Below are 13,024 nucleotides of genomic sequence, written 5' to 3'. Positions count from 1 at the left end.
ACACACACACACACACACACACACACACACACACACACACACACACAGTGGCTGCTAAAGCAACAGATGTCAGCAGGTTCCTTAAAAAACGTAATTAGACTACCTGAAGATTTTGGGAAGATGCATTTAAGCATAGGCCTAAATGACTGTCGAGAGATTGAGTGAGACCATCGAGATACACTGAACACAGTGTTGCAAAACCAAAGCATGCAAGAGACTGCTGAGTGTCTCGTTACAGATCGATATCTAGAGCAGACGTTGAATAGAGGAAGCGGTAACGCAACTTTCAGTGTGAGCTGCATAATACATGGTCATGGGTTCTTTCTGCTAGATGCTATGATTTCCTTGACAGTTATTAGCCTCAATGTGGAGCAAAAGTATTTCACTGTTAAATTAGTCAATGGACGTTCAAAATACTTTTCCATAAGCCAGTTTTCTATGGTTATTAATTAAAAGTAGGAATTATAATTGAAAGATGAAAAGAAAGATGTGTGTAGCTTCCCTTCAGCCCAGTGGTTAAATGAATGCTTGTTCCAGTAAAAACATACACCCTGGAGTCAGAGTAAATGTCATGCAACACTAATGCAACCTCAAAACCATTCTCCCCGTGACCACATCGAAAGTGTGAACTGAAGCCATTTTGTAATATTTTCTGGCATGTTATGGCACTACATCTAATCTGTGGATTGACTTTCTCCTCCTACATCATGTAGAATCAGAAGCTAGCAATGAAACATATTCCGGCCGGCCATTATATTTCAGTTCGTTATTTCTAAGTCTTTTAAAACTAAAAGCAGTGTTTCCAGTCAGACCCTCTGTCCAGTGTATCAAAGTCGCAGAGCAACAGAAACTGTCCTTTGTTTACCTTCCTGCTGTGAAGCTGTAGCATCTGTGCTCTGTGGTAATTTCACAGTCAGCATGTGTTCGCCTGGCTGCTCGGTCGTGTGCTATGGCACGTTTCCATCTCTGCTAGATATTCTAAAATAGTCACTCAGGCGGTTTCCATGGAACTTTCCACTTAAAGAGGCAGCGCTGGGATGCCCTTCGAGAAAGCTTCTGAGAGAGGATGGGGGACAGTTCTGGTATTGTATGTCGCTCTGTAAACACGACCAGGGCCACACATTCAGCTTGGTTGACTCTATGTACAGATTCAAAATGTAAACAGAAGTAGATCATCTTTGTGCTTAATTTTCTAGAGTTTAAGCAGCACAAAGAAAAATCATTTTCCAAACAAGTTCTCTTTTTTTTATGTTCATGACTTTGGAAAGTTTCTGAATTAATCTACAGCATATTTCCAAACTGTGCTTTGGCGCACTCTCTGGCTCACAGACCTCCTTTCCAAAGCGGACTTTTGTTTAAACATAAGACAAGCTAAGTGCCAGCGAGATGAACTGAAGGCCTTGTGTACCTGAGGTAAAGCATTAACAGCACTGTATAGACATAGAGCGCTGTACACAGAGGAAGATGCCCGTTTAACTGAGGAATAGGGGTCCTGAAACCAAAACATTCCCAAAAGTTCCCCTCCCTGAAGCCATTCAGCTGCAAAGGCCTCTATTAATATAACTCATAAAGAATGGAAACTGAAAACACAGAGATCCTGTTTATGGTCAGGCAATGGTACAACTTCTGAGGGGAACACACAGAGTCAATAAACAGCGTTGCCTGCAGCTTCGTTTTGTTTTCTTTCCTCTACAGAGTGGTAAGAGATTTCCAGTGAGGTTAGAAATCCTTTAGTTCGGAGTTGAACTTGACCCCTCCAGGGTACATGGAACGAAAATATATGGAGGAGAGAAGGTCATCAAGCCCCACATAGGAAGGGATATCCTCAGGGTGAACCAGTGAAGCTATCTCGGGAGGAACAGCTGGATTATCACAACAACAGGACTGGGGTTGGCAGTGATGATGGATACTGTACTGCCTTTACTGGAGATAAGCGAACTCGGCTCAGTAATAACCTTGGGAGTGATACCTCCAGAAGTGACCGCAAGAGCTGAAAAATGAGCCAGAGGAAGACAAGAGTCCGTCTGACGAGTTCGGGACACAAGGTCAGTTCTGGCTGGTCTTCGTCATAACTTTAGCTTCTTCACAACTCATTAGTCAAAGCAGCACAGACCTCCTGCCTAAATATAGCATTCTGCAGCTCTGCTCGGTCCTCGGGGATTGGCCTTTCTCATCAGAAAACTTCACATATTCACGGACTGCCAACAGAAGCTAAAAAAATGTTATGGCAGCAACTTATGATTATTTTCACCATTGATTAATCTGCAACGTCTTGTCTTGATCAGCATGTTTATAAAATGTTAGAAAATTGTACCATTACACCAAAACCAAAACCAAAACCTCAACGCTGCTCTCGGTGATGCTCCATGTGGGATGAACACACTGAAAGCATTTAGAACAAGATTCATGGCAACTAAGAGTTTCCATCCATGGTTCCTTGTTCTTTTCAGCTGGAATTGGATTTCATTATGCATTCTCTAGATAACCCAAGTTAGACATATTGTTGTCTATGACAAAGCAGATAACTTTGCCTCTTAGGAGAATACTTGGTTTCTTTTTCACTATGCAGTGTCTACAAATAGATCTGTGACAACATCTGTGAAGGTGGGACATTCTGTCTGTGCACATCTGCTATCTGGGGAGCTGAGGGAGCCGGCAAGTTCAAAGAACTGTGGAAAGTGTGGTGAAAATAAACCTGCTATTTACCGACATATGATTAATCAACTTGACATGCCTCGGTTATTGCCTGACTCGCCTACTCCCCTAGATCTCCACAGATGTGTCTATCAGTGCGAGTCTACAGGGAAGCTTTTGAATCGCTCAGGAAGTCATAAAGTTTCATCTGTGCGTAATGTTTTTGGTTTGTTTGCGGGAATGCCTCCACAGTTGCTTGGGAAGGCGTCCTTTGGGGATAAATGCACCATAAGCTCTGCAGAGGAGGCCAGAGGTTTTAGGATCTGACAAGAACACTCTCCAATCTCCATTTCCAAATATACTGCGTTCAGACCAGCTGAACTGACAAGAGTCAGAACTGAGTGGTTGCTGACGTGATGGTTATCACCAAACTTAAGGACGTGGCAGCAGGAGTGTGTGTGAGTGTGTGTGTGCGTGTGTGTGTGTGTGTGTGTGTTTCAACACTTACGTAGAACAGCAATGAAGCTCTGGTTATCAAAGAGGACCCACAGGCCAAAGCCCATGATCAACGCTCCGAAGATCTGTGGAGAGGAAAGAGAGAAGAATCAGGCACCAGATCTCATCTGAGAAAAAAAAAAAACACAGAATCTGTGCTGGTGTGTCATAGAGTGAGTGCCGTATTCATGCTTCCTCAGTCTGTCACATCTGGAACTCATCAGGACCTAACTCTTCACTCTGCTTGTCTCTTTCTCTCACACCAATGTGGGGGGATGTGGAGAGGATCAAGAGACCCACTCTGCTGATTTTTCTCAAATCGTACCCACCCGTATCAGAACTGCAAAATGAATAGTGTTAAGTACGGCTAAAGGGGTCAAGACAAGAAGAAATGAGACGAGTCATCACATGTAGACAAGAACATTTTTGTCACTCGCGACTGAAAGCCTCAGAAAATGATCGGTTTCACCCTGTACACTCTTGTAAGGAGGAAATTAACTTCTATGCAATTAAGAGGGCACTTGTTTAGAAGTTGCGGGACACTGTAGTGGGGGAAAAACACCCCCCCCACAACAGTCATTAGAGCCCTGCTTAAGAGCTGTTCATTTAAAAGGTACTGTTGAGCTCCCGGCAGCCATCATTAGCCCACCACTTCCTGGTTTCCTCTAGCCTGCAGTAGTCTGTCTACACGGACAAACACACGCACGCACACACGCACACACGCACACACGCACACACGCACACACACACACGCACACACACACACACACACACACACACACACACACACACACTTCCTATTAGACACCAGTTGAGTGTTCACATCAAAGTCAGGTTTACAGCCACAGTTTCATTGGAAAGGCCTGGACATCCTCGCAGAGCTGCTTTTAGGAGTCTGGAGTTTTATCAACCTCTGGACTTCATGTTGTGGCCGGTGTGTGAGAGAGAGGAGGAAACAAACAGAAACCATCTGCTGTGCTGAGGTACTCCGTAAAGTCGCTCGCTCCAGGCAGAGTTTTCAGCGACATATCCCCCTGTATCTCCACTAATCTCCGCTGCCATTTGAATAAGGAGGCTTAGTCAAATAAAAAGTCCTGCTTAAAAGGCATCAGGCAGCTCCAAATGCGTCACGAGTGTCTGATTGAGCTGAAAGGAGCGTAGCATACCTATCTTTCCATCTTTAGATAAATAAAAGCTGCTGTCGAAGTGGAAGTCATGTGACATGCCTGACAGTTGATGTGACAGTGATTAAAGAAATGAGATTACTTACAAAGAAGAGGAGGTTGAAGAGAAATAGAAAGTACTTGGTGACTGTGATGCATCCTTTCCCCATGGCTGCGCTTCTAGAAGACAGAAATAAACAGAAGTTATTGGTCAAGTTAAACATCAGAAGGAAACGTTGCATTCCACTGTGGGGGCGTGTGTGAGATAAAAAGAGAAGACAGACACAGTGATGGAGAAAAGATACTATTAAAAAACAAAGTCAGATAGCCTTGAGCTAGCCTAGCATGCCACAAAACAAGGACTCATGAGTTCCTGATTAAACACAGTTCTAATGTTCAAAGCAACAACATTGCATCTAATTCATTTTCAACGGCCATGTCTCTCCAGTCTTAAAAAGCTCAGCTATTTTTATAAGACAACAATTGGCCCATTTTCTTACAATATTGGGTTTTTACGACAGTATAGTAAACTTTTGAAAGCAAACTTTGTTGAAGGACATAGTTTAATTCTTGACAAACAAGAGGAACCACCCTGGTGAGACCATGACAGCATGTGGGTTAGACATGCTATTTTCATCTCGAGCAAAGCGGAACCAAACCAATCTACGGCAGTGTTTACTAGCAGTAACAGGCTGACTCCGGCTGATGTCATGTTAAGGTGCGATATTTTAGCTTCGGGCGTGTTACACTGATGTCTGCATTGTTTTACAATCAGTTTACCTCTCGCTCAACGATATGTGTGTTTTTCCCATGTACACAGCCTACACATATTTTCAGCGTTACTCACTTTTCAGTGAGTAACATTTTCCTACGAGGGAACACCTGTGGGCCGGGCAAGCACAACACATGCGGCTCAGCATAGGGTCACTTTATGGAAGTCTCTAGCAGCAGCATTCAGCCTGGGCTCCACGAGTCGAAAGAAAATATATTTACCACAACCAGACCTCCTCCTCCTTCACTGGCAGCACTGCAAATATAACCAGCCATTGTGGTTATTTGAGGAGTCTGAAAATACCCTACGGAGACAACTCCCAATGTATCAGATGACAAGCTGTTCTCTTTTACATCAAAACTGTAGGTTCTTCCCAATGCCTGGGACGATAATAGTGTGTACTTACTTTTATTTTAAACAGTGTACCACTTCTGGAGGCAGAAACCCATGACTTGATGTATATTGACTGAAAATCATGGCAAAGAATCCCTTTCTACAGAGACTAATGTGCTGCATTACCTCTTGAATTACTTTAATTACATTGGAACATATTAACTTTGCTGACATCTATCAGTCACATACGACTACAGGACTTTTATCTTCCCCTTCAGTTGGTTATTGGTGCGTCTTCATTTACATGCAAGTGAAAAGAAAAGCAATCACATCCAAGCTGCCATCTCTTCTCTTTCTAATACATGCATCACAACATCAGGAAATGAGTTAGAGCCTCATTTAAACATGAAACAGGATTCAACACCCATCTTTCGAAGGCCTGTCGAAAGATGTCTGGGGTTGACATTACAATTAGTAACCACAGATACTATTAGTGTACTTGATAACCTAAATACCAACACAATTTATGTTTACAATACTGTACACAGCACAAAGCAGATAATCCTTAAAGGAGATTGCTGGTCTTTATGTCTAGATGGTGAGCAGCAGAGCAGATTAAAAAACGGCTTAGTTATGACAACCGTTGTTTGTTGACTGAGCTCCGTCCATCTGAAAACAATTCCCAACAATGCCTAAATGCTGCTTATTATATTGTTTTTCAAACAACAAATGAAATAGGCCAACAGGACCGGCCCTATTCATGCTGAAGCAGCTGACTGAGCATATTGAGGTTAGCAGCGAAGCCAAAACCCAAAACCATAAATACACTCTTTTGCAGAACTCCCACGCAAGCTCACACATTAGCAGCAGATACTGTAAACTTTGGGGCAAATTTAAAAAGGTTTATTTTTGCTGAGCCTACCTCGACCAACCCGATCACACTGGACTCCCTGAAAGTCGATGACAAATCTGTTCCGAGGCAAAAAACAAGGACTGGAAAGTGCAATGGAAATACAAAGCGGAGCCAAACGGCAATTCCAAGAAACAGGAATGTTATATAACGGCTGGTATTCAATATGCTGCAGAAATCACAAGACAAGTTCGTCTGAAATAGGACAGAAGAAAAAGACTCAGGAGGGCTGGTGAATTTTAATAGTAATCAACTACTCCCAAAAGTAGTCAATTAATCACAGCAGATTGGATATCGCATTTCTTTAACCCCATAACAATGATCAATTCTCGTCAAAAAGGTCAAAATACAACCAGCAAAGGGTCAACTAATAGCAGAGTCCCAGATTGGCTCAGAGAGGCTGTTAATAAGCTGTGATGTGATTGGAATAAACCCCCAGCAGGCTTAATTGTTTATTTAAAACGGCATAACGCAGACAATGACTCTTCAAACGAATCGTTGAACGACAACCAAAGTTTCGTCCACCTTTGCTCAGTTCCACACCGTTGATCGTAGTCGAGCATCGGGCCGCAGGGCTACGTTTCTGTCTGCCTCTTCACGTCTGCTGCTTCAGCCTCACACACACACACACACACACACACACACACACACACCGCACGGTGTTAAAGAGTCCCTGAGCACGACGACACAGCTGCATACACCTGCTGCACTGTAGATGTGCTGGCACTGCTTTATTACCGTGCCATGCTAAAACCACAGATGAAGGCAAAGTGTCGACTAGCGGTTTTCGATAGTCGACTATTCTGCGAAACCTCTGAAGCTCAGGCTCATGGTGCAAACACAGAAAAAGAAATGACTCAAAGAAAGCTGCAAATGAGTCACCTGAACTTTCCAAACTCTGTGACCTCATACAGACATCTCTTTCCCCATCGTAGCCCCCATTTACCTCCAACCGGCATAATGCGTGTAATCATCATCAAACAGTGGTGTGCACTAAATCGAAATTAGAGTTCATTAAAAAAAAAAAAAAAATACACAAGCATGGGATCCAGACAAGATTATGAAAGCAGCATTAGTGGCAGATGGCACCGACTGCGTCAGTAATGGACCCAGCATGGATCAACTACAGCCCCAAAACAAGCCAATGTGCCAACCTCCTCTTCCTGTATTCATATATGACCCATTAACACATCTCTGAGGCCGTCCCGCTGGCACCAACATGCCTGGTCTTAAGCCCTTAATACCAGGCCAGAGTCCCGCTTTAACATCTGTAACAAAGTTGTTTGTCCCCGTGTACAGACAGGATGTCGCTCATTATCTCAGCAGCATTTTGGTGACTTATTTGCTTCAGCAGGTATACATTTCTAGATGCAGCTAGTGGTGTACGTTCTGTTCTGAGCGTAATACTGCAGCTTGCGAGGGGGAGGACTGCTAATAATGATATTTTTCATGATCAACATATTGTTTTTTTTGTGAAGGCTTTTATTCCTCTGGGTCATTCAAAATCTGTAATCTAGATTATGTTTCATTACTTGGGTTGCTTCAACAGTGGACGAGGCTAAACACATTATGTGGGATGAAGGGGATTTGCTACATTAAAGGGGTGAAATCCCTCACAGGGGTTCAGCACCGGGTAACGTCCCACTACCCAGTGGAAACGAAGCATCTGTGGCAACATGACGAAAAATAACTACTTACTGATCACCTTAAAAAGAAGGACTTCCTCGACAAGTTACCACAGGCAAAAACTATTTAAAGTTGCTTTCTTGGTGCGATTAGCTTAAACCAAGCAGATGAATATTACTTTGATCTTATAAAAGAGAAGAGTAATAAGGATGTGGCTTAATGAAGGCATCAGCTATCAACAGGGTAAATCTTTTGGCTGATTTAAGTCGCTCATATAAACAGTGTTTCCCTCACAGCCTGCTTCAAATGTGATGGAAACACCACTTTATCAACCTCTTAAAGCCCAATCAAATGGAACCAGCTAAATGAGGATTCATTGGCCAACAGCCTCAGGCTGTCGTTTCCCACACCGCACCAAACAACTCACCTCTGCTCTACCGTGGGTTTTAAAAGATACATCATGTGGGTATATGAGCCGTTTAAAAACGTCATAATCCAGAGGTATACTGCAGCTTAGAAACGTGACACAGCTGCAGAATGAGGATTTCAAATTGTGTCCCTGAAGAATGGGTGAATCTACTTATAATTTCTGCATTAAAACTAAAGGAAACTAAAAGTTGGATAGAGAAAATGACAGAGCGGTAAGAGAGTTGCTTGCTCCACTACAGTAGGTGTGCACCTTCAGATAGGAAACTCTGCTTGTAAAACCTCAATATTACAGAAAGCCTCACACACAATGCAAGAGCACTGTTGCAACCTGACGTTGCCTCCTATGTGGCGGGTAGGCATCTTACTCAGGTTTAGGAATGCCTCCGCACAGCTTACAACCTTTTTCTTGCCAAGCCCTCTTATACACACACACAATATAGCTGTACAGCCATTGCACATAACCAGGACATTTGCTGAACCTCGTCCAACATAAGTGCTCTGATGCTCATTTGTTTAAGCATACACTATTTTTGGTAATACACTAATTCCGCCGTCAAACAGTTAAAACAAACTTTCTAGGGAGGCTTAAACACTCTTCGACGTTGAGACGAATGTCCCCGTGATGAGGACTGTGGGCTGCAGTCTCTACGACGGTTAACACTTATATTAAGTGAAACACTTTCCCTGTGAAAGTAAAGCGTGTACTGGAGAACCACTCGACACCTGCTTCAACGTCAGCAGCTTATGAGACTCTTTAAAGACCAACAGCCTATACATATCTCAATATAACTCGTGATATTAATGCCACGAAACATAGTTGGCAAATAACTGCGTACAAATTGACAAAGAGTTGAGACGTGATGGACGTGACCGCGGCAGACAGGTTGCTACTGTAACAGCTTAGTCTTTTCACCGACCCACGAGGACGCGTAACACCAAGTGACACAATGTCACACTTTTACTCGTTACACTGAAACCCATTTGGTCCATTTGTCAGGGGACCTCGAGACTTTGTCCACGCTTATCTAACGTTAAACGTAATCAGTTCGGTTAAGGTGGACTTCAGCATAACGTCAGGCTGCTGTTATATTAATTTAACGTGCCTTCAGTCGACACAGCGAATACATTTCGTGTTAGTTTAGTAGACAGTTTGTCATGGACGGCTGTTTTAGGACCGAGACAAAGTTTTCTTAAGGCAAAGTAGATGGCAGCTAACTGACACGGATTCTCGTGCAAGTTACTCTTATATGACGACACAAGTTACGCGCAACGTAAAAACACGATGAAGGCTAAAACTTACTTTGACTTCTTCTCCAAACGTGGACAACAGGGGGTCGACAGTCTTCCGTCTTGCTCACTGGATGACTAAACTGTCTCTGAGAGACCAGACTTGTGTATGTTTATCCGTGTGTGTGTGTGTGTGTGTGTGTGTGTCTGGGAAAGTGTTCCCACCCCTACCGTGCTGCTCCATTAACCCTCTCCTGCCCGGCAAAGCTAAAAACATGCACATGTCTTAAAAGGCCACACGGGTGCATTTTCTAATGTCAGTAATTTGCAGCTTTTACAAAACTATTATAAATTATAAATATGCATCTCATTCGTGGAAAGCAAGTTTAATTCTGAAATGGAACACTTGGCAGTATTTACATTTTCTGCTTCTTTATAATAATAATGCAAACTATGCATTATAGATTAAGATAAAAACTTCATAGACCTCGGGGGTAAATTCACAAGCTACCCGGCAGATAAAGTATATAAAGCTTAACCATCTTTAATAAGAAGTTGATGTACACATTAATGCTTCAATATTTATAATCCTATAATATACACTAAGAAATTGGCCATTGTGCACAACAACTTTTACTATTTGTCCTTTAAATATACAGTATGTATATGCTAGTACTGTTGTACTCGTTTAATTTGATCACAAAAAACAGTTTGGCTTATGTTGACATTATCCAAAGTGTTTTGTAAAAACATTAACTGGCTGTCCCATCCACTGTAACAATGCAAATCATACCAGAATATGGTAAACCAGTTTTACATATGTGCCACCAACAAGCCGTTGCTGGGAAACAACACAAATGTTGTGAACAGCCTTTTAAATGAGCCATTTCAAAACACCCAATTACTGTTTACCGCCATGCCCCAAGAACCAGGACTCAATATTTTAAGTGGAAAGTATGGGGAGAATGCGTACACAGGGACACATGGGAGCGTTTTGCCTATAAACAAGCCACACACACACACATACATACACTTCCTGTGCGACACAATACCTCTTTTCACCTTTTGCCAAATGTCAAGAGGAGAGAGCACTGGGGAGGAGGTTAAGCAGGAATATGTGGAAGGCTGCAGTCAGATAAATTACATTCACAGAAGATCTTTATGCAGACTTGATGTTAATCATGTTGTGACATGTTTGACCTTCCAAGTAAAACACTAAACAGAGTGAGATTACACAACAGCTCTAGTTTGCTTTGTTGAGACAGGTTTGAACAAAAAAAAAAAAAAAAAAAAAAAAAAAGGCTGTGTTTTGATGCATTTTGTTGAAGGCTCTCCACTTTCAGGATTACTGCAGGTAGATGGAAGGTATCCCGTTTGAGACAGCTCTATGAAATTACTGATTGTACAGTATGTACATCTGTGTCCCTTTAAATTAATGTCTCATCCTCGCTGCCGGGCATCAGGAAGTTGAAGGCATACTCAAACTTCAGAACATGAGTGACATTAAGTGGAAGGCTTTCCTGAACCTCAAGATCTCCAATGTGTAAGTTAGGCATTTTGTAAGTGTAAACCTTTTAGCTGCTAAATAAATTATCCAATTTACATCAGAAATCCCTGCATGCTTCCATTGCCATTATATTTTGAGGATTTGAAGTTGTGGACAAGGAAAGCTAAAATGATTAGTCATAAATGTACTTAATATCAATTATCAAAATAGTTGCAGAGTAATCTAACAAAAATGGCACAATTTCTGGCTCAAACAAGTCTAACCGTTACCATATGTGACAGTAAACTGGATAGCTTTGGGTTTTAGACTGTTGGTAAGAAGACACCATTTTATAAACCAAACAAATAATCGATAAAATCTGCACATCATTCAATACACACACACACACACACACACACACACACACACACACTTTTGAAGTCTTCAAAATATACAGCAGTGTCCTTTATTTGAAACTAAATCGTGGAAATCATAACAATTCATTTATATTCAATATAGCACATGTATACATAGAAACACAATGCTACAACTTGAAACAGTTTGACCTGGTATGCCATTCACAACAGTACATTGTATGCTGGCTCTACATCAGAGGGAATGAATAGTTTAACTCACCATTCCTCTAAAACGTCAAGGACAACTAATCAATGTAATATTTGGTCTAATTTACATCAGAGAACCAGGAGGATGAAAGAGACATTTCTTTGCCTCCTTTTTCTGCCCCCCGCCCCCCCACCCCCGACACTGCCCATGTCTACGAAAATAACCCGCTTCACAGACCTTTGAACATTTCACAGGGCTGATGATTTGAGGCCGGCAGTATCGACGGAAATGGAATGACATTTCTCTGGAACTCCATAATTACCATGCTAGTCAGGACAGAGCAGTAGGTTGGGGCACACAATGTCACTCGGGAGAGCTGCATCTAATTAAACACTGAAAAAAAGAAGTATAATTACAACTTTTCAGGAGTTCAGGAGACCTCACCCATGTTTTCTCTATCTGAACTGAAAGCTCACCCAAGTAACAAGCACATCTGCCATCAGCACTGGACTCGCAACTGCAAACCCACAATCACCCCGACCTCAGGACCACTCCCTTCTAGGGCAGGACTGAACGTGGTCATTTGCAACAATATGGACCACCTTTGGAGGAGACCGACAGAAGGTTTCTCGTTCGACTCAAAATACATTTACTAAGTGAGTCCACCATTTGAGAGTTTCTTTTTGACTGGCCTGTTTAGAGTTGACAAATTAGCTGGCACGGCTCCAAAGCTGGGATGTTGCGTACCTGAGGGCGTGCCGACTAGTGGGAGGTAGAAATGTATTGAACATATCGATTGGGTGGAAACTGTCAAGTGGGTTGTGTCCGTTTTAATGCAGAAATGTTTCTTCTTAGGCTTTTTGGCCATTTTAGCTAATGCATCCATCCATTCACCACCATCAACAGCTTCATTTATCAGCTTTGCGCTGTAGTTGGTGGCAGCTGGCTACACAGTTTGAGCCATGTATTTTGGTGGATCATATTGCATGCATGAGGCAAACAAAATGGAAAAGTCACTTAAATAGCCGCCAAGAGAAAGAGCAATCTTTGAAAGTCATTTAACTAATACTTAAGTTCCCTGTTTGGTTCACAAGAACAGCACATAATAGCTAATACTTTAATTTACATATATACACACAAGTAGGATGCAGTGTAGATGACTGTTCTTTAAGTAGTTTTAAGGCTAAGGAGCATGTAAAAAACACTGCTACATCACCGAAGAGGAACCAGCTCAGGTTTGTTTGCTCTGCACACGGACATGCTTGGCTTGTGACATTACATGTCAGAATGTTAAAATACTTTCTGTAAGATCACTCAGGCTGAAGTCTTGCCTACCAGCACACACACACACACACACACACACACACACACACACACACACACAC

At 42.3% G+C, this 13,024-nt stretch overlaps 1 protein-coding gene across 1 annotated transcript in view; it reads right to left on the bottom strand.

Moving 5' to 3' along the window:
* The window catches only part of cd82b (CD82 molecule b), a 20,074-nt gene extending 9,796 nt beyond the window's left edge, over positions 1–10,278 (bottom strand). The window contains exons 1-3 of the mRNA XM_031864063.1: positions 9,663–10,278; positions 4,400–4,472; positions 3,143–3,215 (exon numbers count right to left, since the gene is read on the bottom strand). Of these exons, the coding sequence (XP_031719923.1) occupies positions 3,143–3,215; positions 4,400–4,462 (136 nt within the window). The 5' untranslated portion in view covers positions 4,463–4,472; positions 9,663–10,278. The remainder of the gene's footprint in view (positions 1–3,142; positions 3,216–4,399; positions 4,473–9,662) is intronic.
* Between the last annotated feature and the right edge of the window lie 2,746 nt (positions 10,279–13,024).

The sequence above is a fragment of the Anarrhichthys ocellatus genome, unplaced genomic scaffold, assembly GCF_004355925.1.
Source record: "Anarrhichthys ocellatus isolate YVR2014 unplaced genomic scaffold, GSC_Weel_1.0 scaffold2, whole genome shotgun sequence".
NCBI classification, from domain to species: Eukaryota; Metazoa; Chordata; class Actinopteri; order Perciformes; family Anarhichadidae; genus Anarrhichthys; species Anarrhichthys ocellatus.
This window is presented reverse-complemented; position numbering and strand designations above follow the sequence as displayed.